Genomic DNA, 23140 nt, shown 5'->3' with positions numbered 1-23140 from the left:
CAGTGCAGTTTCATTACTGCCGACTTGTAAGCTGACTGCAACTGTGCCTGTGCAGCCCTGGCCACATGTAACCTTTTTCGCGTTCCTGTCCTGCAGGATGCTATTGCGGACAGCAATGAGTGATGAGCTCTTAAAGCCTTTTTGGGCTCAATGTAAAACACATAACGTGGCCTATAGCTTCTTAGTAACCCCTCTGTTGCTAGTAGTTTTATCAGTTATTATAACTGATGTATAAATACCATTGTTCCCTTTGCTTATAATGCAAGCAGGTTTTTATGGTTGAAAATACTGTGCGATGTATTAAGGTGGGTACACACATCAGACCATAGTCTTTGGAAAATGAAAGATCACAGACCAATTTTACCCCCTTCCATGTAGTATGAGAGCCACACCTACACAGTCTATTCTATTGAGCTGAACTCCCCATCAGACAGAAATCTTTGCAAGATGCTGAACACAAAGATGCTGTACACATGCAAAAGATCAGTATCTGCAAAAGATCTGTTCCTGCAAAAGATCCGTTCCTGCAAAATGCATTCATAGTCTATGATATCTGCAGATCCTCATACACACCTTGTTTAACAGACATTCATCTGCAGATCAGACAATCATCTGCAGATCTGAAGATCCATCCTGGTGGATCTGATCTGCAGATGAATGTCTGCTAAACAAGGTGTGTATGAGGATCTGCAGATATCATAGACCATGAATGCATTTTGCAGGAATGGATCTTTTGCAGGAACAGATCTTTTGCAGATACTGATCTTTTGCATGTCTACAGCATCTTTGTGTGCAGCATCTTGCAAAGATTTTTATCTGATAGGGAGTTCAGCTCAATAGAATGGACTGTGTAGGTATGGCTCTCATACTACATGGAAGGGGATAAGATTGGTCTGTGACCTTGCATTTTCCAAAGACTATGGTCTGATGTGTGTATGAGCCTTAAAGGGAACCTTAACTGGCGAGCAAAAAAAAATTCACTTACCTGGGGGCTTTCCCAAGCCTCCCGCAGCCGTCCGTTGCCCGCGCCGGTCCTTCGGTGCCCTCCGGTCTCCCTCCGCCGCTAAGTTTCGTTTTCGGACGACTGCCAGTCGTCCTCGGGCCTCTTCCGCACTCCTCGTCGTAAACTGCAGTAAAGCGCGTCCGCATGACGCCGAACGCGTCATGTGCATGACGCCAAACGTGTCATGCGGACGCGCTTTACTGCAGTTTACGACGAGGAGTGCGGAAGAGGCCCGAGGACGACTGGCAGTCATCCGAAAACGAAACTTAGCGGCGGAGGGAGACCGGAGGGCACCGAAGGACCGGCGCGGGCACCGGACGGCTGCGGGAGGCTTGGGAAAGCCCCCAGGTAAGTGAATTTTTTTTTGCTCGCCAGTTAAGGTTCCCTTTAAGTCAAACTCAATCCTGTTTTCTAAACAGCTTGAATATGCCATGTATTCGCCTGAGGGGGGGCAAACGCGAACACCCCTTGTTCACCGTGAAAAAACTGCCAGGTGAATATCTACTCACAGAGTAGTAACGTGGACCTGAATTAATGAGACTATTACTCCAGTGTAAGATCTGGTATTTACGTACCTTATTACTTATTGTCTGTTGTGTGTTGTCAATGTCTGTAGCCTTATTTATTGTACTGCGCTGCGTAATGTGTTGGCGCTATATAAATCCAATTAATAACAATGATAATAATGGGCTATGTGCTCAATCGCCTGCTTTGTCTGGTCAGCGGTCAATATTCTTGTAATACAGGAATTTAAACGTTGCTTAATTATGCTTAAATAACCTACTTTGGTCTGCAGAGGCATATTCATGACAGTTATTGATGTGCTAACAGCAAAAGAAACAAAAAGGTTTATGCGGAAATCAAAGTGTTGGTTTTTGTCCAAAAAATATTAAATGTGCAAGAAGTTCTTCTGAGATCAAGTCTATTATTGAGTTTTTAAAAAGGCTCCAAAATTAAATTTAGATTTCCCGTTAATATATGGACATTCTTCAGGAATAATTGCGACTTTCCACTTTCATGATGCATTATGAGAAATCCATTAATGCAAAATATAAAGCATCCCAGAAAGCATTAAAACAATTTGCTGATCTGATGAAAATGCATTTACTTATTATGACTGGTGACAAATCCTGACAATGTCGTTTAGTTACACAACTCAGAAAAGAAAAGAAGGAATTGGCCTGCTCAACCAAGTATAATCACTTTTAGAAGAAAATGTGGTCACTGTCGGGATACCACGGACACCTGTATGACAAGGAGAGACCAGGAGCCAAATGGTGTAGTCTTGTCGGTTATTATATGTTAGATTGAAGGGAAGTATAAGAATATTTATACAAACAAAGATGTGTTGCAGTCTCTGCAACCACCGTATATCGCTCGGTATTCCAGGTCCTACTGGAACTGGATGGTAGCACTCCTGGTTAGTCCTTCTTGGTTGTAGATAACACCACACCCGGAAGGTGAACACCTCCAAAGGAGATATGTGTAAAACCTGGGGGGAGGGGCGGTGGAGGCGCTCAAAAATAGGTAATGCAATGAAACAAAAAATAATAGAGGGGAGGAAGGTGTTTTTACCACTCCAAATGTAAGAGCCCAAACCACAGGGTAAATGTAAAAAGTTTAAATTAAATGAGTTATTCAGCATGATTAACAGGACAATGTGTTTCATTTGTCTCAGCCCGCTTCTTCAGGTCAGTGCAAGTGCCTTTAAAATATGGTCACAAACATGGACGGCAGAAAACTCTCCGTTTTTCTGGTGTCCATCTCTCCAGTACTAAGTATAATAACTTCTACCAGCTTATTTGTAGATTGGCAAGCTTTGTTTTAAAGCAAATCTAAAGCGGAAAAAAACGTATCATATAATTAACTACTACTATGTGTAGTACAGATAACGAATAAAACATTAGTAGCAAAGAAAAGAGTCTCATATTTTTATTTTCAGTTATATAGCTTTTTTTTTATAACTGCATCATACTGTCACAGTTGCAGTTTTAAGAGCACATTCTGACTTTTAAACTAAAAAACAAAGCAGAAATAATTACCCTTTGAACTGTCCTGCAGTCAAAACTTATCTTAAGCCGTCACTTACAGTTTCTAGGCTGTTTAAGTGCTTCAGAAAACAGAACTGTATTTGACCCACTGGGTTGAAGAGCTCAGAGAAGCTCTTTTGCATAGATAACAACTGAAGTTTTTTTTTTGTTTACCTCTTCCTGTACTGGAAAACACTTTTTTCTTTGCTACTAAAGGTGGCCAGACACGATACAATAAAATGATCCGATTTTACAGTAATTCGATAAAAACGATCGGATCTCCCGAAAAAATCTTTCCCGTTTTCTTCGATTTTATCGATCCGGAATGCCAGATATTTTTCTTCAATCTTTCTAAAGATTGTATGGTGTGTGTTAGATTGCCGATTTATTAATATACACACCCTAGCAATTTTGTCAGAGTATCCAATCATTTTTATGATGATTGGGGAAAAAAATTGAACATAGGTGTGTGGTACATTTGTCATATTTTTGAAATGTTACAATCAGTCAGAATTGATTGCAATTCTTAAATTGAACAGATATTTAAAAAATGGCATGGTGTGTGGCCACCTTAAGGTTCTATTTCTTATTTTCGCTTCAGGATTGCTTTAAGAGTGAGTTAGTGAGTTTGTACATAGAATTAAAACTCATGGGAGGATGCCCCCCCCCCCCCCCCCCCCAATGAAAAAAAATCTAAAACCCGTTTAAAAGGTGCTCCAAGCCAATCCTCTACTTACAGAATCTTTCATTTGATCTGATGAAGCAGGAAGTTGGGGGCACCTTCTCCTATGAGTTTCAGTTTCTAGTTCCCCCACTATTTCCCAGTGAAGGTGACATGCTCAGAACTCCATAATTTTTGTTGGCGTGTGACTTGACCATTTAGTGAAGACCAGGGGTACCCACACCATAGTGAAGATGGCTGGGGCATAAAAATGGCCCCTACAATCCCCATTATCACAGAAGCCCTGGGGGCTGGGGGGGGCACTTCTGTACCTAATGCAGAGCAGTAGTGGAGCTATACATTGCCTGCTTCTGGAGTTGGAACAGCTCTTCCGCATTTCTCTGCACTGTACAGGCACCATAGAGCACCATGCAACTCCCGTTACTTATAGTCACGTGACATGCAGGGGTGCTGTAGCGCATGTAGTGGCTCTGCTGCCACTGCTGCTCTGCATTAAAACAGGAGTGATGCCCTTTATGGATGTTAATACTGGGGGAAGTGGCAAGGCTGGATTTCTGGAAAGGCCACAAAGGCCTGGGCCTTAGGCAGCTGCAGCCCAAGATGCACCTGAACATGAAAGAGGGGTTGTAACATATAAAAGAGGAATAGCGTAAAGATCAAGGGAAAGGGGGGGTTGGGAGGCATGTGTAATAAGTTCACTATAGACACAAGAATTATAAAAATACAAAACCTTTATTAATTATTGTCAAAAAACCCAAAGAGTTACCCCTAAAAACAGCCCACACATCAGCCGCTCGCCAGAACACACCGCACCACAACTCTCTTACATCACCACACACCACCGCTCCTAGTTTGAACCACCTAGTGTGGTTAGGGATCCCCCAAAAAAGGTTCAAAAATAACCGTATCAATGTAGCAGATGATTGGTGTCCTGCTCAGAGAAGGTTAGCATAAGCAAAGTTGTAAATAGTGCCGTAGAAGCAACAGATGCAGAGTGTTAATTTGCCAGCCAGAAGATTCAGCAGATGACCAGATACAGTTCAGGTCCAGGAATAGGTAAGGCTTAAGCAAGCAGGGTAGACTGTAGCAGCAAATCCGCATATAGGTCAAGCATAGAGTTAGTTCACAGGTGTATGGATTGCATGAAAAGCCATATACTGTACCCACTCCGGGCGACGGCACTCTGAGATGGCTGCTTGTGCTCAAGGTTCCTCAACCCACCGCCAGGGCCCAAGGCTAGGGGAGGAACCAGGAAGGAGTCTCACCAAGATCAGATGTTGCTGATGCAGATACGGGTTCCCAGGCGTAATTTCCCGCCACTGCTTGTAGTGGCTAGCACTGGACACAGCAGGACCGTGAGGTGGCTGTAGCGGACTGGCAGAGAGTAGCAGGGGGCAGGCCCGGCAGGGCGGCAGTGCGGTAGCCAGAGTCACGCCAAGTACCCTGACATGTTTCGCCGGCCACTTCCGGCTTTCTCAAAGGGAGGCGTGGCTCATCTCGTCATCATGCGCTGTCTAAATACGCACAGCGCCGCCGTCAAGACGGCAAGCGTGCGCGTCATCCCCCTCCCGGACGGGCCAAGAGCCAATCGAACACCAGGAGGAGTGGATACAGAGGTAAACAACTCCTGCGTGTAAAACATCACACACTGGTGGTTGGTGGTGAGGGATGGCAAAAGGCCACGGCTGGGGGGGCCCAGACAGACATCACTCAAACACATAACACACACAATCGGCTCAAGTAATGATTATCACCCACATCACAGCGATACATGTAGATAACAAAAAAAATTTCCATAATTAAGTGGAGCCGACGCATGGACACACGAAGTTTGTTAATAAATAATTATGGGACAAAAGTCAGAATGACCCAAACATTGAGTCAAAAAGTCCCAAATCAAATAGTATTCACTGAACAAGGAGAAGTGTTGGTTATCAAAAAATCAATTGCGTCATATGCAGCCATGCCGCAGAGGGAGAACCCAAAACAAAGCCCGACAAGAGCAATACGCCCACAGACACAGGGCGCACAGAACTAACCGGGAGGAACAGCACCAAGGGAGGGACCGGGATACAGGGAAGGGAGATGAATGTGGATAACCCACAATCAATATAGATCCAGGTTAAGTGGGTAAGAATGCTGAAAATCCGATTGAATCATTCAAACCCGGGGGGTCGGTGGCTCTTAATTCAAAAATCCATCGGGATTCTTTTTGAAGAAGCAACCGATCATAGTTGCCTCCCCTAATCGTTGTATGTATACGGTCAAGACCAATGACTCGTAGGCCACGGTAATCGCCCCCATGCATCGTTTTGAAGTGCCTGGCCACAGGTGTAGTGGATGTGATACTCCTAATGTTGGTAAGATGTTCACCAATCCTACTTTTCAAATCACGTCCCGTTTTGCCAATGTAGAAGGCCCCACACTGGCAGAAAAGGAGGTACACCACAAACAGGGTATTACAATTAACAAAATGTTGCAATCGCCAACGATGTCCATTGGGCAGTACAACTTCCCTCCCAACAGGTAGAAATCGACATATACCGCATCCACCACAGCTGTATGTGCCAGTCACTCTGCAATGGGGACGTGTGGATTCAATCCCACGGAAATGACTCCTGACTGTAAGGTCCCGGAGGGATGGTGCCCTCTTAAAGGCAATTTTAGGTTCCGATGGCACCAGAGGATTGATTTTAGGATCGTTGATCAGAATGTACCAATGGCGTTCAAAAATACGCGCCATTTCTTTATGTTGAGCAGAATATTTGGTACAGAATCGTATATCCTCACTACCATCCCTCCGAGACCTGCCCCTCATAATCAAAGACGTGCGATCAGCCGCAGTCGCCCGTTGATATGCCCTTCTCAGGAGACTGTCCGGATACCCTCGCTCCCTAAAACGGGAGCGTAGGTTTGCTGCCTCCATTTCAAAGGTAGAGGCTTCCGAACAATTTCTTTTCACACGGAGGTACTGGCCCACAGGGATACCCCGAATTGTGTGTTCGGGGTGGAAGCTATCAGCTCGAAGAAGGGCGTTTGTAGCAGTATCCTTCCTATAGAGACCCGTCGACAGGCGGCCTTGATCATCAATCAATATCCAGGTGTCCAAAAATGGAATTTTGCTGAAATCGTAAGTTAGCGTAAAATGTAAGTTCCTCGTGTTACGGTTAATAGCACCCACGAAAGAACGCAAATCACTCAAGGATCCCGTCCAAACGATAAAGATGTCATCGATGTACCTATGCCACATCAAAACGTGGCACAGGTACATCGAGAGACCATCGTCGGCAAAAATCGTGCGCTCCCACTCCCCCAGGTACAGGTTTGCGTAAGAAAAGAGGAAGCTGAAAAAGGTGAGCAGCACATGAGAAAGAGAAACGAATGCCCAAAGGAGCTGTTCAGGAAGTTGAGGGACTGCCATACATAGTTGATACACATGGAAGAGGGGGCTGCACATGGAGTGGGAGGGGTGCTGCTGCACATGAAAGGGGAACCACAATATACTTTGCCTAGAGGCACAAAAAGTACATATTCGGCCTTGGGCAGTGGACAGATCTCTGTGGGGTGGGCCCGGCTCAATGTAGTTAGTCCCCTGGAAGACAAGACATGGAAACTGGTCTTGTGAGTACCTATAATTGTTCTTTCCTATGCAGGGCCGTGCAGAGGGTCCTTAAGTGGGGGGTGCTCAAATTTAAAAAAGGGGCCTGGCAACATCTTCCCCCGCATGCCCCCCTCCTCGTTTCTGGCTAGGGGGGTATTGGTTGTCATGTTAGTGCTGAATGCAGATGCTGGGTGCCATGTGGGTTCTGGGTGTGAGTACAGTGTGTCATGTGGGTTCTGGCTATGTTTGGGTATCGAGTGTCATGCGGGTGTTGATTGCAAGTACTTAGTGCCATGTAAGATCTAGGTGCATGTACTGGATGTCATGTGGGTGCTGGGTGCAGGTACTGGATTTGACATGGGTGTGAATACTTGGCGCCATGCCTGTACTGGGTGCTGGTACTTTATGTGCGGGTATGGGTTAAGTGGGTGCTTGGTGCAGATAGTGGGGGCCATGTGGAGGCTGTGTGCAGGTGTGAGTACTGGGTGAAATTTTAGGCATGGGTGCAGATACTTGCAGATACTTATAACTTTATAGCAGTATCAAGCAGACTTTGTGTCTCCTTCCAACCAACTCTTTTGGCGCCACCACCCTCAAATCAGCAGTGATAGGTGCCCACTGTTAGTGGGTTAGAGTGGGCACAGTGGAGCCCACAGTTGAGGCACAGACTCACCTTTCATTACTGGGACCTCTGTCCCTCTTGATCAACACCCAAGCTTCTTTTCAGGCAAAGAATAAGTGGTTACCAAAATGCAGTGGTTTCTAAGCATTAGTAGGTGCAAAACTGCAGTAAGTGCCAAGGTGCAGCGGGTGCCCAAATACAGTGGGTGGTAAGATGCAAAGGTTCAGTTTGTGCTAAGTTACAGTGGGTGATGAGATGCCAAAGTACAGTCTGTGTCAAGCTGCTGTGGGTACCAAGGTCCAGTTTGTATTGGGTGTTTATTTGCAGTGGGTGCTATGCAGTATTGGGTGCTGAATGAGTAGCAGATGGTGATAAACAATAGTGGGTGCCATGTGAGTGTGAATTGGTACAGGGAGACATGTGAGTGTTGGACATGAGTGAGTAGGGAGTGTCATGTGTGGTCTGGATGTGTGCCATGGCAGAGTACTCTCCCATATGGTTTCAGACCAAGGATGGGTACTGGGTGCTATTTGGGTCCTGGCCATGGACGGGTACTGGGTGCATATAATGGCTTTGGAAATTGGTGACGTGCGAGTATTGTGCCATGTGGGTGTTGATTATGGGGGTATGTGGGTCTTAGATACAATTACTGAGTGCCAAGTGGGTACTGGGAGTGAGTACATGGTGACATATGGGTAATGGATGCTGGATAGTAGGGTATTTGTTGTCATGTGGGTGCTAAAGGCAGATGCTGGGTGCCATGTGGGTTCTGGGTGCTGACACAGGGTGTCATGTGGATTCTGGCTGTATGGGTGTGTATCAACTATCATAAAGGTGTTGATTGCAGGTACTCAGTCCCTTGTGAATTCTGGGTGCAAGTACTGGATGTGATATGTGAGTGTTTGGTGTGGGTGCTGGGCACAAAGTGGAGGCTTAGTGCAACTGGAACTACTGCAGATGAAGCATGTGGGTGTTGGGTGCAGGTACTGGGTATCACATAGGTGCGAATACTTGGTGCCATGCCTGCACTGGGTGCTAGCTATGGGTGGACATTGCGTGTTATGTGGGTTCTGTGTACAGGTACTTTGGGTGCTAGTACTAGTTATGTGAGTGCAGATAGTGGGTGCCATGTGAAGGCAGTGTGCAGGTGTGAGTAGTGAATGCCATGTTGGGACTGGGTACAAGTACTGTGCCATGTGGTGTGGGTGTGAGTACTGGGTGTCAGCTATAGGGTGAAGGGGTGCAGGTACTGGGTGTCATGTGGCTGTTTGATGCAAGTACTAAGTGCCATATTGAGGCCAGATGCGAGTATTGGGTGCAGGGTGCAAGTACTGTGTGCTTGCTATAGTGGGGGTTACTGGTTGAGTGTAATGTGGGTGCTGAATATTGGTGGGATTGTTGTGGGTGCAGAGGGTGGGAGATCACTGTGGGTACTGATATGAATGGCATAGTTGCTGCTAGGGGAGGTAGAGGTTAGTGTGGTTGCTGGGGGAGGTAGAGCTCAGTGTGGGTGCTGGGGGAAGGGTAGGTCACTGTGGGTCCTTTGGGGGAGGTCACTGTGTGTCTTGGGGGAGGTAGAGCTCATTGTGGGTGCTGGAGGAAGGGGAGGTCACTATGGGTGCTGCTGTGAATGGCATAGTTGCTGCTTAGGAAGGTAGAGGTCAGTATGGGTGCTGGGGGAAGGGTAATTCACTGTGGGTGCCGTGGAAGGAAGAGATCAGTATGGGTGCTGGAGGAAGGGTAGGTGACGGTGGGTGCTGGGATAGTCAGTGTAGTTACTGGAGGAGGGAGTGGATGCTGGGTGTTGGGAGAGGTCGCTGTGGGCGCTGGCAATGAGAGAGATCACTGTAGGTGCTGTTTTTGGGTTGGGAGGTCCCTGTGGGTGCTGCAGGGGACAGGAAGGTAGCCACTGGGGGAGGGAAAGATCACTGTGGGTGCTTGGAGAGGGATAGGTCAGTGTGGGTGCTGGGGTAGGCAGGATCACTGCTAGAGCTGGGGAGGGAGAGGTCACTGTGGGTGCTAGGTGGAGGGAGAGGTAACTGTGGGTTCTAGGTGGAGGGAGAGGTCACTGTGGGTGCTAGGTGGAGAGAAAGGTCACTGTGGATGCTGAGGGAGGGAGAGGTCACTGTGGATGCTAGGTGGAGAGAAAGGTCACTGTGGGTGCTGAGGGAGGGAGAGGTCACTGTGGATGCTAGGTGGAGGGAGAGGTCACTGTGGGTGCTAGGTGGAGGGAAAGGTCACTGTGGGTGCTGGGGGAGGGAGAGGTCACTGATGATGCTAGGTGGAGGGAGAGGTCACTGTGGGTGCTAGGTGATGGGAGATATCACTGTGGGTGCTGGGGGAGGGAGAGGTCGGTATGGGTCCTAGGTGGAGGGAGAAGTCACTGTGGGTGCTAGGTGGATGGAGAGGTCCCTGTGGGTGCTGGGGGAGGGAGAGGTTACTGTGGGTGCTAGATGGATGGAAAGGTCACTGTGGGTGCTAGATGGAGGGAAAGGTCACTGTGGGTGCTGAGTAAGGGAGATGTCACTGTGGGTGCTAGGTGGAGGGAGAGGTCACTGTGGAATGGATGCTAGGTGATGGGAGATATCCCTGTGGGTACTGGGGAGGGAGAGGTCAGTATGGATCACAGATGGAGGGAGAAGTCACTGTGGGTGCTAGGTGGATGGAGAGGTCACTGTGGGTGCTAGGGGAGTGAGTGGTCACTGTGGGTACTAGGTGGAGGGAGAGGTCACTATGGGTGCTGGGGGAGGTAGAGGTCAGTATGGGTCCTAGGTGGAGGGAGAGGTCAGTATGCTACACTAGGATTTCTGTTTGGGCCTCTTCACTTCAAAGTGTCTCAGGCGGGCGCGGAGCTCCCCGCAGGTGGGCGGGAATTATTGCAGTCGGGCGGGGCTTATTTTGCGCACCGAGAGGGGCTTTTTTTGAAGATTTTAAAAGGGGGGTGCCCTGGGCACCCAGAGCACCCCCCTCTGCACGTGCCTGTTCCTAAGGGGCTTCCAGTATCTGTGTTTTTGTTTTTCTCTTAGGGTACAACTACTTTGCACAAAGGGTTATGCTATTGTCTGCATGCTGTGTTTTCCCTGTATTTTCACATATTTTTAACTTTTTGACAACCTAATAAATAATAATAATTTGGATTATACTTTGTTGAGCAGGCCACATTTTTATATTTTATACTTGTCTATACAAAGTTGGCTGCTGCTCCCCACTCTGGATATTGCAGATTAAAGTATTATGTTAAAGACTCTTGTGCGATTGTCTTTTTTATAACTTACACAACTCAATGCCTAATTAATGAAAAGTACTTTTTATTCCTTACATTTAATAAGTATTATCCAGGCCCGGATTTACATAACTGGAGCTGATAGGCACAGATGTTCTGACACCTTAGACTTCACTGTCCCTTAGCATTAGGTAGCCAAAAGTACCTTCAGTAGCTAGTGGTGTCCCCGACTGAAGGGAGATCTCATCAGTGGAATACAGTGAGGTGGGTAAGTAACGTTTACACTCTATTAGGGACTCTACATAGGTAAGGAGAGAGGGAGGCACTAGCGGAGGGGTGTCAGCCACATTTCCATCATTAGGTGCCTGTAGGCACATGCCTACAGCGCCTTATAGTAAATCCGGCCCTCGTATCATCCCTTGGTGTAAACATATGATTAACCTCAGTCTAATCATCTTTGGAGATGGTCAATGGGATGCTTATAATTGCACATTGATTAAAACTTTTAGTTTTATGCAAATGTATGCAGCTTGAAATCAGACCAATCAAAATACTCAGATACTGCATTTAACTCGTCAACTTCTAAGGTTCACAGACTTGCATAAAACAAATCTTAGCATCTAATTTACCATCTCTAGTTATTTCCATGGATTTCCTACTCTAATATCGTAAAATATATGTAAAATCATCAGCAGCAATCATTCACCTTTAAACAGGTGCACGCACGTGCACAAACACTTGCATGAGTTGTGACGACGGGAGCGCGCACGCACTCGCACAAATGTGCGGTGGTGATTTTCAGTACAGGAGGTGAATTTCAAATCCTGGGATTTTTAGGATGTGAAATCCACATCCTGAAATCTGAATTGGTAAGTATGGCCAATTTAGGTTTAGGCTAACTTTATTGTATTTTCTTATGTGCTAGGAGCTGGAAAGGTATTTTGTACATAAGATAAGAAAACATTTCTCAGGAGAAAACTAAGGTGGACAGTTAACTGAATCAGGGCCACAGCCTCCCTTGAGCAGATATTGACATTTTTGCCTAGGCAAAGTACTCTAATGGAAGATTCATAAAAGCTTTTTTTAAGTAATGAAATGTCCTGTTTCTTAAAGTGTTAGCCACTTAGTCTTTGTGCTATCCAAAGCATGTGTAATTATGTATTATGAAACTGTGCGGTGACATATTCGAAGGTCATTTCTAGGGCTGGAAAGCTGCTTGACATTATCTGGAGCTGGTGGGTGGAAGTGTGTCTAACCTGCATATTTCTTTGAGCTCAAATAAATAGTTTTTGTGCCTGTTGTGCAGCTGAATTCAGATGCTCAGTTCTGCTTTCCAATAAAATCTTACTATACATTTTACTTTGGGGATTTTTGTATCATATTCTTAGATAGTGTAACAGCAAAGTAAACTTTTCTCACCTTTAAAGGGAAGGTCCAAGCAAAATAAAAAAAAAAATGTTTCACTTACCTGGGGCTTCTACCAGCCCCATGCAGCCATCCTGTGCCCTCGTAGTCACTCACTTCTGCTCCAGTCCCCCGCTGGAAGCTTACCGACCTCGGAGGTCGGCGGGCCGCATTGCATTCATTTTTACGCATTCCCGCTAGGGCAGGAACATTAACACATACATTTTTACGTGTTACTGGTTCAATGCGTAAAAATGTACGCATTGAGCCAGTAACGCGTAAAAATGTATGTGTTAATGTTCCTGCATTAGCGGAAATGCATAAAAATGTACGCAAATGCGGCCTGCTGACCTCCGAGGTCGGCAAGCTGCCAGCGGGGGACTGGAGCAGCAGTGGGTGACTACGAGGGCACAGGATGGCTGCATGGGGCTGGTAGAAGCCCCAGGTAAGTGAAACATTTTTTTTTTATTTTGCTTGGACCTTCCCTTTAAGATAAGTTAACATCACTATGTTAACTGTAGTAAATGAGCTAAAAAATGTATATAATATATGTCAACACCACATATGCCATTTTGTAGCTGGGTGTTGTTAAAGAGGAACTGTAATGATATATAGTAGAATGCAGTAAATTATTCAGGATATACACTTTTGCACTCTGGTTTCGGCCTCAGAACATCAGAAATATTTCCTATAGCTCTATATTTCTATGTATTAGTATGTAGCTCCGCCCTTCCACTGAGGCTTAAAGGACTTACGAGGCCAAAAGCACTAAAAAAGTAAAGTACCTGCATGATGTTTAAATGCACGGAGGACGCCATCCGCGCCCTCCGTGCAGTTCCGCCGGGTCCCCTTAGTGAAATCACCCCCTGTGCCGCTCGCGACCCCACAGACCGGGTCGGGCTCTCCTGCCTCTCCTAATATGGCCGCCGTGCATTTAAACATCATGCAGGTACTTTACTTTTTTAGTGCTTTTGGCCTCATAAGTCCTTTAACCTAGGCTGTTTATTATGGGGGGTATCCCCCAAGTATTTGGGAAACTAGCTATGTTTTTGTACTGGATTTAAAACTCTCAGTAGACAAGCATTCCGTGGAGATCACTTGGCAGTACAGTGAGACATTTCATAAAATTAACCACAGAGGGAAAAGATTTTACAATGGGCAACACTGGATAAATATTTTATAAATTAATTTTGTAAAACAAAATGCAGTTTTATTTATTGTTATTTTGGTTACAGTTCCTTTGTAAATATCTTTCAGGTCCAGTGCACACCTAAAAACGCTAGCATAATCGCAAACACTTAGTGTTTTTTGAAGCAATTTCAGGCATATGCCTAGCAATTTTCTAGGTATGCCTAGTGATTTTTGGTGCATTTTGGTTTAGCAATTTAAAATTTTTTGCACAATGTCAGGAACTGTCTTTGGCCTCGATTCACTAGGATCATGCTGGAGATAATAAGGCAAGAGAAAAAACTTACCTCCACATAAGAGAGAGTTATCTTATCTCTTCATTCCTTAAGTTACCTCCTCTGTAGTTAAGTTATCTCCTCTGAAGTTATTTTACCTCCTCTGTAGTTAATTTACCCCCTCGGTAGTTATTTTCACATGCAGTTAATAAACAGCCTGTCTTTAACTCTGGAGTTATTTTAAGGATTGAAGAGTTAACTTAAAGACAGAAGAGTTAACTTTAGGTTTGCCTGAGGTAAAATGTTTCCTGAATACTACATGCCTTATCACCATGGTAACAACTCTAGAAGAGTTATTAAAGACAGGAGATAAGCTTAGTGAATTGAGGCCTTTTTCTTCCTGCTGGAGGCAGAAAATGCATGACTTTTTCAGTTATTTCACCAGCCACCAGCAGGTGGCTCTGATGTATTGTTTTTTATACCTGACCTCACCTGCAGATGGCGCAATAAACCATACGTATGGACTCTCTTCCACCAGCAGAGGTCACCACCCTTCTGTTACCTCTGTGATTTGTTTCAGCAGGCAATAGGACATATAAGCAATGCTCTGGCTTGCAGCAGGTGCCAGAACTTCTGTTTCCTTGCCCTGAGGAGCTGCCTGGCCTCTCCAGTCTACTGTCTCTTTTGATGTGATCCTTGTTTCCCTGATATCTTGTCTGTACTTATCTGTCACAGCTGAACTTGGCTTGTTTGACTATGATTATTATTGTTTGCTGATTTGGTCCTGTGTACTCTGTATATTGTATATATTTGCATTGTATATTTTGCATTAGTTAGATAGATAGGCTGGGGTGGTTTGGGTTTATGACTGCGGTGGCTTGGGATTTTGCTATCAGTCTGCATTGCTGTGCTTACTTCACTGGTACACTCTATAATAAACGTGTGTTTAAACTTATTCAAATCCTGTCTTGTGTTTCTCTGCCTTTGTGGTGCTCCCTAAGCAAACCTGGTTATAACATACAGTTTGAGCTGGAAGTGAACAGCTTTACAAAAAATGCTTGGGAAATAGCTCTGTTCTAGCATTATTAGAGTGGTTTTCCAATTTTCCTATGCTTAACATTGAGGCTGAATCGCCTCAGAAACGCTGCAGGACCCACGTTTGCATTTGGGAAAAAAATCACATCGATTTGGTGTGATCCATCCCATACAAAGACATTAGCAAGCGCTTTTTTTGAAGCGCTCTTGGAGTGCACCAGCACACACTCTGTCTGGAGATTAAATACGTTTCTAGTTAATTTACTGGGAAACCTGGCAATATTTTATGGCTTAGTGTAAACAGGGCCATATTTCTGTAAAAAGGCAAGCCAGGCCATGGCCTAGGGGAGCTGCTGCCTCAGGGGAGTAAGTATGACATGGAAAGAACTTCTTCTACATACAGAAGATGACTTTAATCGAGACTCACGAATGGGGGTCTGGCCCGGGAAGAGCGTGGCTCTTTATTTTCTGGTTGAACTTGATGGACGTATGTCTTTTTTCAACCCAAATAACTATGCAACTATGTACACACAGAAACACGCACTTGGAACTGAAAGAACTATTGGGGGGGTGCACATGGAGCTTGCACATGAATGAAGGGCTGACCATACAGTTCTATGGGCCTGTCCACAATACTGTGTGTTCTACTTAATATATCCTGCAAATTTGGTATTATATCATGTATGGGGGCTTTGCTATTTACCGCTGAAGTCAGCAGCTTTTCAGCTTCTAATCATGGCTATTTTTTCCGTGATCATGGCCGCATCCGTGATCTAATTCCATGATTGATTCTCATTTCCAGATCACGGATTTGGATCACGATGTCGGATAGTGAAAAAATGCTTGTGAATCATGGCTATGCCGTGATCACGGATTGTATCCGAGCAATACTACTGTGTTGTAACTGATCATGTTATTCTAACTTGCTGCATGCAGGCTTTGTATTAAAGTGTATGTCCAGTCTCCAGTGCAGTTCGTACTCAATGGACCACTGTGAATCAAGTGTAAGAGACACCTCATAATTCATATTTCTGTGTGCGTATGGCTTTGGTTAGGAGGTCTTCGCAAGTCAATGACTAGAATTTCAAGCATTTCTTCAGCACCCCCCCACCCCCCCTTCCCAACACATTCATTACACAGGAAGGAGGCATTCTGCACATCCATGAGGATGATGGGTATGTGTACTGATAAATGTGTCTAATCATGCTCACTTTAATGTCAGTTGTCAGCAATGCTGAGCAGATTTTGCAGTGAGCATACTGCATGTGGAGCATTATAACAGTCACCTTCTTGTGGGAAGAGAAAAGCATGTGCACTATCCGTCCATGGATAAACGAGTTTATTGTATCATCCAGTGCAAATGTGTTTCCGTATTGTCAAGTCGTTTAAAGCAAGGGGGGTGTAACGGGCACTGAATGAGACTACCGACAGCTGTTTCGCGTCCTCCTAGATGCTTGGTCAAGCTGCGTTCCACCACATCAGACGAGACGCGGACATCCAGCATAAGACGGGAGTCAGTCCTACCCCTCCCGGGTCTCATGTCTGTTAATGATTGGAGAAGATGGCATGCAGGGGATCCATGCGGGTTGCTACGGACATTTGGAAGGCTTACAAAAGAATATGGGTCTGCATATTGCATATGAAATCCATACAAATCTTATGTGAGCAATAGTGTAAAGTGGTACACCATACATTTTAAAGTAGACCACCCATCTTAAAGAGAGCTGCCGAGTGGTGCAGCTAAAGCATTGCACAAGGTGTCTTATAAAATTTAGAATCGCTTATCTCTAAAGGTTCGCTGATCAAACTACACGATCCCATCTCTAAAAAAAGATAATAACGGTGTTATGGTGATTATAGCAGTCACCACCAGAGAAAATACAGGTATGTCTATGTAATACATCTTGTCAAAATACTTGAAATGTATACAGATGGTTTAATAAGTATTGCTGTTTCAAATTTGACCTCCTTACTGGCAACCATGAGCTAGACTCGGGGTGGAAAACCGCAGCTCAGAGCGGTAACCCCAAACTACACTCGTGGTAGCTGCCGGGAGGTCCATGCAGAGCATTGTGTGCAGCGGGCAATGTCACTCACCTCCCGGGCGATCCAGACGCTGGTGGCAGTTCCTCTTCCTTTTCTTCCGAGGCTCTGCATCCCCCTAGTGGGATCGCCCCTAGTGACAGCCGGCGATCTCACCATAGGGTTAACAGTGCCACCGGGAGGACGGAAGCAGAAGTGCAGCGCTGGAGCCCAGGGAGGTGAGTAAGTGCAGGGGCTGCTCCAGGCTCTCTTGTGGTATATATTTTTCCTTGCCTTTAGGGTCTAAAAGCACATGAAAAAATTGTACCGCTTTTAGACCCTAAAATCAGGAATCAGACAGCCAGGGAGGTTAAGGGAACCAAGCAGCGCTTGTTTTTTTTTCCTGGTTTCTAATAGTTATGGGAGCTGCCATGTCCCCCCCTCCCCTTCTGGCTGCCCTTTATTTATCCAGGGAAAGGTGTGAACGTAGCATCTGTGACTTATCTTAAGTCTTTGAAACATAGGGCTCGATTCACAAAGCGGTGATAACCCAGTTAAAGACTTTAGGCGTGATAACCATTTTTATCATGCCTAAACTCAGTTTAGGCATGATAAGTTTAGGCATGATAAGTTTAGGCATGCTAAGTTTAGATAAGTTTAGATCGCATGCAAAGTCCCGCACGCAAAGCAGCGCCATTAAACTCTATGCAAAGTGCACCAGACTTTGCTAGCGCAAAACTTTTGATCAGCTGTGCACTGCGGTGCTAACCCAGTTGGTGCTTAAACTTATCACGCCTAAAAACTTATCACACCTAAACTTATCATGCCTAAACTTATCATGCCTAAACAGAGTTTAGGCGTGATAAAGGGCTTTTCACCACGGTGCTAACTGTTAGCACCGCTTTGTGAATCAGGCCCATAGTGTCCAATCCCTCCCGCTGATGCAAACTTTAGTTTGCTCTGTGTGCAATAAAATATTATCAGTCCTTATCTGCCTGAAACTTCTGAGGTCAGACAGGCCTTGGAAGCAGTGTAATAAAACCCTCTGCTAAACTTTTAAATGTAAAAGGTAAAATTGAAGGATTTTTTATTAATGAGCCGCATTGTTGGCATGCATATTTAATGTGCTATTAAGATGCTCTAGGTTCTTAAAATGGTGCTTTGTTAAGTTTAAGTGTGAAGAGCTGACATTCTGACTAGAACATCCTTTGCTGGTTTAACAATCAGATAAGTTACCGCAGGATCTATGAAGGTGATGAGAACTTTTTAATTGCAAGTTTATAATAATTGTTTGTATATTTTTATCTCACAGGCGGGACAGCAACGCTGGTGGGAGACAGAGATTTCTGTGGAGGGAAATATGAAGAAAGGAGAGCTAATCACCAACAATTTGACCAAACTTGTAAAGCCGGAACCGTATGAGATCCGTCTAACACCCATCAACAGATTTGGAGAGGGGGATTCGGCTATTAGAATTATCAAGTACAGTGGTAAGTGGAGATATATTTGAGAAGTGCATTGCATAACCTCAAGTACATGGGCTGTTTTTACTATGTAGCAAGGCCAGATTTATACTTTTTGTGCCTTTAGACCAAGTATGTTGTGGTTCCACTTTCATGTGCAGCGCGCTCCTATTCCATGTGCAGCCCCTCTTCCATGTGTAACATCCATGTATGCAGCCCCTCTCTTTCATGAACAGCTCTCTTATGGGCACATCAAGAGTGAAAAGGTGCCCAGGATTGATAAAAGTTTGACAAAAAACTAAATAGAATAGAATAGAGTAGAGGTGGCTTACCTCTCAAATGACACTAACAAGATTTGTAAGAATGGTTTTATTTGCATAGGCTATGCATTTCGTGGATACAAACCCACTTCCTTAGGCCAAGTCAAGTCTGATGTATTTCCTAAAAACTCAGAGCTCTGTTAGGAATCACGTTCCTTTTTTCATGTGTTGCTCCCCATTTTCAGGCCCCTCTTTCATATGTAGAAACAATTTTCATGTTCAGATACCTCCTTGGACAGCAGCTGCCTAAGGCTCAGACCTTTTGTGGCCTTTCTAGAAATCCAGCCCAGCAATGTAGGCAGCTCAGGCTAGAAGGACATCTCAAGCATCCTGTGTACATACAGTGGCTGTACTCAGCACTAGAGATGGTCAATGAGATCCGCCTATTAGAAATCCAAGATTAACTGCTTGCAGACTGCTCCACGCCAATTGGCGTGGATGCGGCAACAGCCCCAATATCGCTCAACGCCAATTGGTGTGAAGTCCTGGGGTGGGGTTTTGCCGGAGGCCGTGTGTGCACGGAGCTGTGCTCCGTCATCAGTCTCCCAGCGGTGATTGCTGTCTATTCTATTTACAATGTACAGCGCTGCGATCTATGGCAGTGCTGTACTGGGGACAGCCGTGTGTGACACGGCTGTCCTGCTGGGAGGCACAGGAGTGATCATCTGTCATAGGCTGATGCCTGTGACAGCCGATCGCGGAGATTCGCTGGTGGGGGGAGGGAGGGCTGGGGATTAAAACAAAGAAAAAATAGTGAAATGTATTATTAAAAAAAAACAAATAAATAAAACAAGCAAACAAAAGCAAAAACGACAGCTCAGGAGCACCACAGAAAATAATCAAAAGGAATGGTGTGCCTGGTCCTCACCCCTGTACCAAGGGGTCAAACAATGAAAATCCCCAAAGGACCGGCACCACACAAGGTTAAATAGCTCAGTGGATGTTTATTGCAGCATCTAGCAATAAAAGGGCAATGACAGCCCGCTGTTTCGGCCTATAAGACCTTTGTCAAGTTGCTCCTTGACGAAGGCCTTATAGGCCAAAAACAGCGGGCTTTGGGGATTTTCAAGCAAACAAAAGCATAAACAAACAAGCAACTCAGCAGCGATCAGAGCCCAACAACAGAAAGCTCTGGTGTGTGTGCTGAGTTGTATGGCCCTGCAGTGAGCCCTTAAAGCTGTAGTGGCCTAATCTGTAAACAATAGCCTGGTCACTGGGGGGTAAAGCCTGTGGTCCTTAAGTGGTTAATGCAAACTATATAGGGCTTGGAATTGGATCAACATCAACAGAAGTTCATTTGATTTGCCCCATTCCAAGCTGCACTCAACTTGTATTGCATTTGCATGCAAGCCAGAATTAATAGCATCTCATCGACCATCACTGCTCAACACAGTCCTAACAAGGAGTTTAAACCACTTGAGGACCGCAGTGTTAAACCCCCCTAGTGACCAGGCCATTTTTTACTAAATGAGCCACTGCAGCTTTAAGGCCTCACTGCAGGGCTGCACAACTCAGCACACAAGTGATTGCCCCACCCCTTTTCCTCCCCACCAACAGAACGCTCTGTTGGTGGGGTCTGATCGCTCCCCCAATGTTTGTTTTTTGTTTTGTAAGTATTTTTTCTTCTTTTTTTAATAACTTACTTATTTTTTTTAATAACTTACTTATTTTTTTTATTAATTTTTCCTCCCTCCCATCCTCACCTCGTCAGCCTATCACAACGATCAACAATTTAATCGATCAAAAACCTGTTTATTATAATCATTTGTGATAATTAGGAAGCACGGGTCGTATTATTGATGGTGAAATAAACAACATTTTATTTCTGTTTACATCTGGTCATTTGGGTGATTCTTTGCTGAAAGTTGTACTGTTAGTGAGAACCTTTATAGGATGTTAAAGGGATCAAAATAGGCAACTGAAACGCAGCTACAGAATCGGGAGTAGCGATGGTTGTATTCAGCTACTTAAGATTACACACAGTTTTGTGTACATTTTTGCAATTACGCCCACATGTAATTACAATTTGTAAATTCAATTGATTCTGTGTAATCATTCGTAATTTTGCATAATTTTGCGTAATTTGGTGCCAACTTTAGCGGTCAATAGCAAAGCCCCCATACATGCTATTGTCATCAAAATTGCTACATATGTTCAGGAAAAGTAAAAAAAAAAAGAATTGTGCAAAAACGCCTTGTAGTTTTTGAGAAAATCGATTTTAAAAATGCAATGGCATATAGGTTTTTACCTATAAGAAAATAGTTTAAAAACTATTTTTCCTTTTGTATTTGTAAAATCGATTTCTTACTACAAGGGCTTTTTTTTGCAATATTTTGTTCTTAACTTGTACCCACTATTCTCCATATGTAGCAATTTTGTTGCCAATAGCACATGTGAGGGCTTTGCTTATTAACCACTAAAATCGGCACAAAATGATGCGAACTTACTAATGATTACAATCACAGACTAAATTAATTATGATTTTTCCCGTAATGTTGCATTGCGATTTCATATTGTAATTGTGAATTTTAATGCAAAATTAGGTCTCTGCAAAATTTGTGCTCATCACTACTTGGGAGCCCAAACCAAAGCGGGTGCTGGCTTTCCCCCTGAAGACCTATATTGGTGGTCTTTTTCTTTGTTTTTTGGATTCTAGGTTTTCCTGAAAGGTCATCTGGTCTCCATCTCTCAAGTTTGAAGTAAAGAGACAAAGCAATTGAGAGCCCAATATAGTGTAGTAATTCAAATCAATGGTAGTGAATATAAAAAACAATAGTTATACTCACAAACAGAGGTTGCCGAAAGGCAACCACTGGAAAGGCAGGTGGGGAGAATTAGAACCTGACCCCACTCAGGTTTAAGAAGTCGCTCTCTGTAGATAGAAAAAGTATGGGAATACACCCCTCTACCAGGGGTGGACTAGACTGATTGTAGGTAAGGTAAGTATACAGAGGGGCCAGTAAGGATATAAACGTTTTAAAAACCGTTTAAAAGGGGGAAGTATGGTGGACTTACGTAGAGAAAACCGATAATGAAACGTTACTATAATTCATTCAATCATTCATTCAAACGTTACAGACCTATTTTGCATTCTCTAAATTCATTGCCTGATGAAGCAGGATCACGACATGTTTATTATGTTTATATTTAATAAATGTTACTGTGAATTATAGTAATGTCTGTTTTTTAGTAAAGCGGTTTTTAAAACGTTTATATCCTTACTGGCGCCTCTGTACAATCCATCTCTCAAGTTGTCTTTATATACAGTAGATGCCATTCACTTTAGGCTGTGCAGTAATAGCAGAGTTGGGAGGATCATCATGAGTCTATAATCATAACTTGGCAGAGAAAACAGGTTCTACCTACAGCTAACATACATCTGTGCAGCCATTCAATTTCTGTTTTGTAGCAGAAGTCCCTTAAACATTTATGCCCTTGTGTTGTTTGCATTGGAAGCCACAGCAGGAAGCTTTGTAACAGTTTGTTTAGTCTATACATTTCTATATATTACTGAATAAATAAGAAATGTGTTGTGTTTATTAATTTGAGATCCAGTCGCTGTGTTTTCACGAACGCTATTAATCTGTTTTTGTTACTTCTTTTCCAGCTCCCATCAATCCACATTTACGTAAGTATCATACAAGCTCCAGTTATACAGAATAAATGTTTATTTCCCTTTTCCAATTTCCTTTTGCTTATTCCTTTGTTAATATACTGTATATACTGTATGTGTTAGAACACCTACGTTTTAACTCTTGTATGCCTGTTTAACGTAAAGGAGCTTTTGCTTAAAGTGTACCGGAAGTGGAATAGATTAAATGGGGTTGATGCAGAAAAGGGCAGTAATATTGCACGCCATGCAATAATGTTACCGGTCTGTACTGAACCTAGTAACGCTCACTGCGCTGATAGCGCGAGAGCATTACCATAGCAACACGTGTAAACAGTGCATGCGTGGTAGGGGGGTAGTGTCAAATTTTGAAAAAAGTAATTCCTTTTATATATCGCTGAGCTAAATGTTGTTAGCTCTGCACTGTCCACGATGGCATTTCCCAAGGAGATATCCAAGTTTTCTCTGGCTATAACTGAAGAACAGAGGAGCCAACAAGCATAAAATATGTTGAAACGGTCTAAAAGGAGGTAGGGGTGGACTTGAATCCAAAAAAAGGATTTTTTGGATTCAAAGAACAAAAACTTTAATCGGACAAAAACTCAAATATGCCCATTGCAACAGATATTTACTTGTTGGTGCCTCTGCTGTTTGATTCTATCAGCTTCTATTGTCGCCCTTAGTGGAGGGGTATCAACCCGAAATTCCTCTGCTACAGAGAG

At 44.2% G+C, this 23140-nt stretch overlaps 1 protein-coding gene across 3 annotated transcripts in view; it reads left to right on the top strand.

The window, feature by feature from the left end:
* The window catches only part of MDGA2 (MAM domain containing glycosylphosphatidylinositol anchor 2), a 1075710-nt gene that overhangs the window by 994148 nt on the left and 58422 nt on the right, over positions 1 to 23140 (top strand). For all 3 annotated transcript variants that reach the window (XM_068254164.1, XM_068254163.1, XM_068254165.1), the window contains exons 11-12: positions 18338 to 18515; positions 22416 to 22436. In XM_068254164.1, coding sequence (XP_068110265.1) covers positions 18338 to 18515; positions 22416 to 22436 — 199 coding nt within the window. The remainder of the gene's footprint in view (positions 1 to 18337; positions 18516 to 22415; positions 22437 to 23140) is intronic.

The sequence above is a fragment of the Hyperolius riggenbachi genome, chromosome 9 (genome assembly GCF_040937935.1).
Source record: "Hyperolius riggenbachi isolate aHypRig1 chromosome 9, aHypRig1.pri, whole genome shotgun sequence".
Lineage (NCBI taxonomy): Eukaryota > Metazoa > Chordata > Amphibia > Anura > Hyperoliidae > Hyperolius > Hyperolius riggenbachi.
The sequence above is the reverse complement of the archived record's forward strand: the minus strand, read 5'-3'. Positions and strand labels throughout refer to the sequence as shown.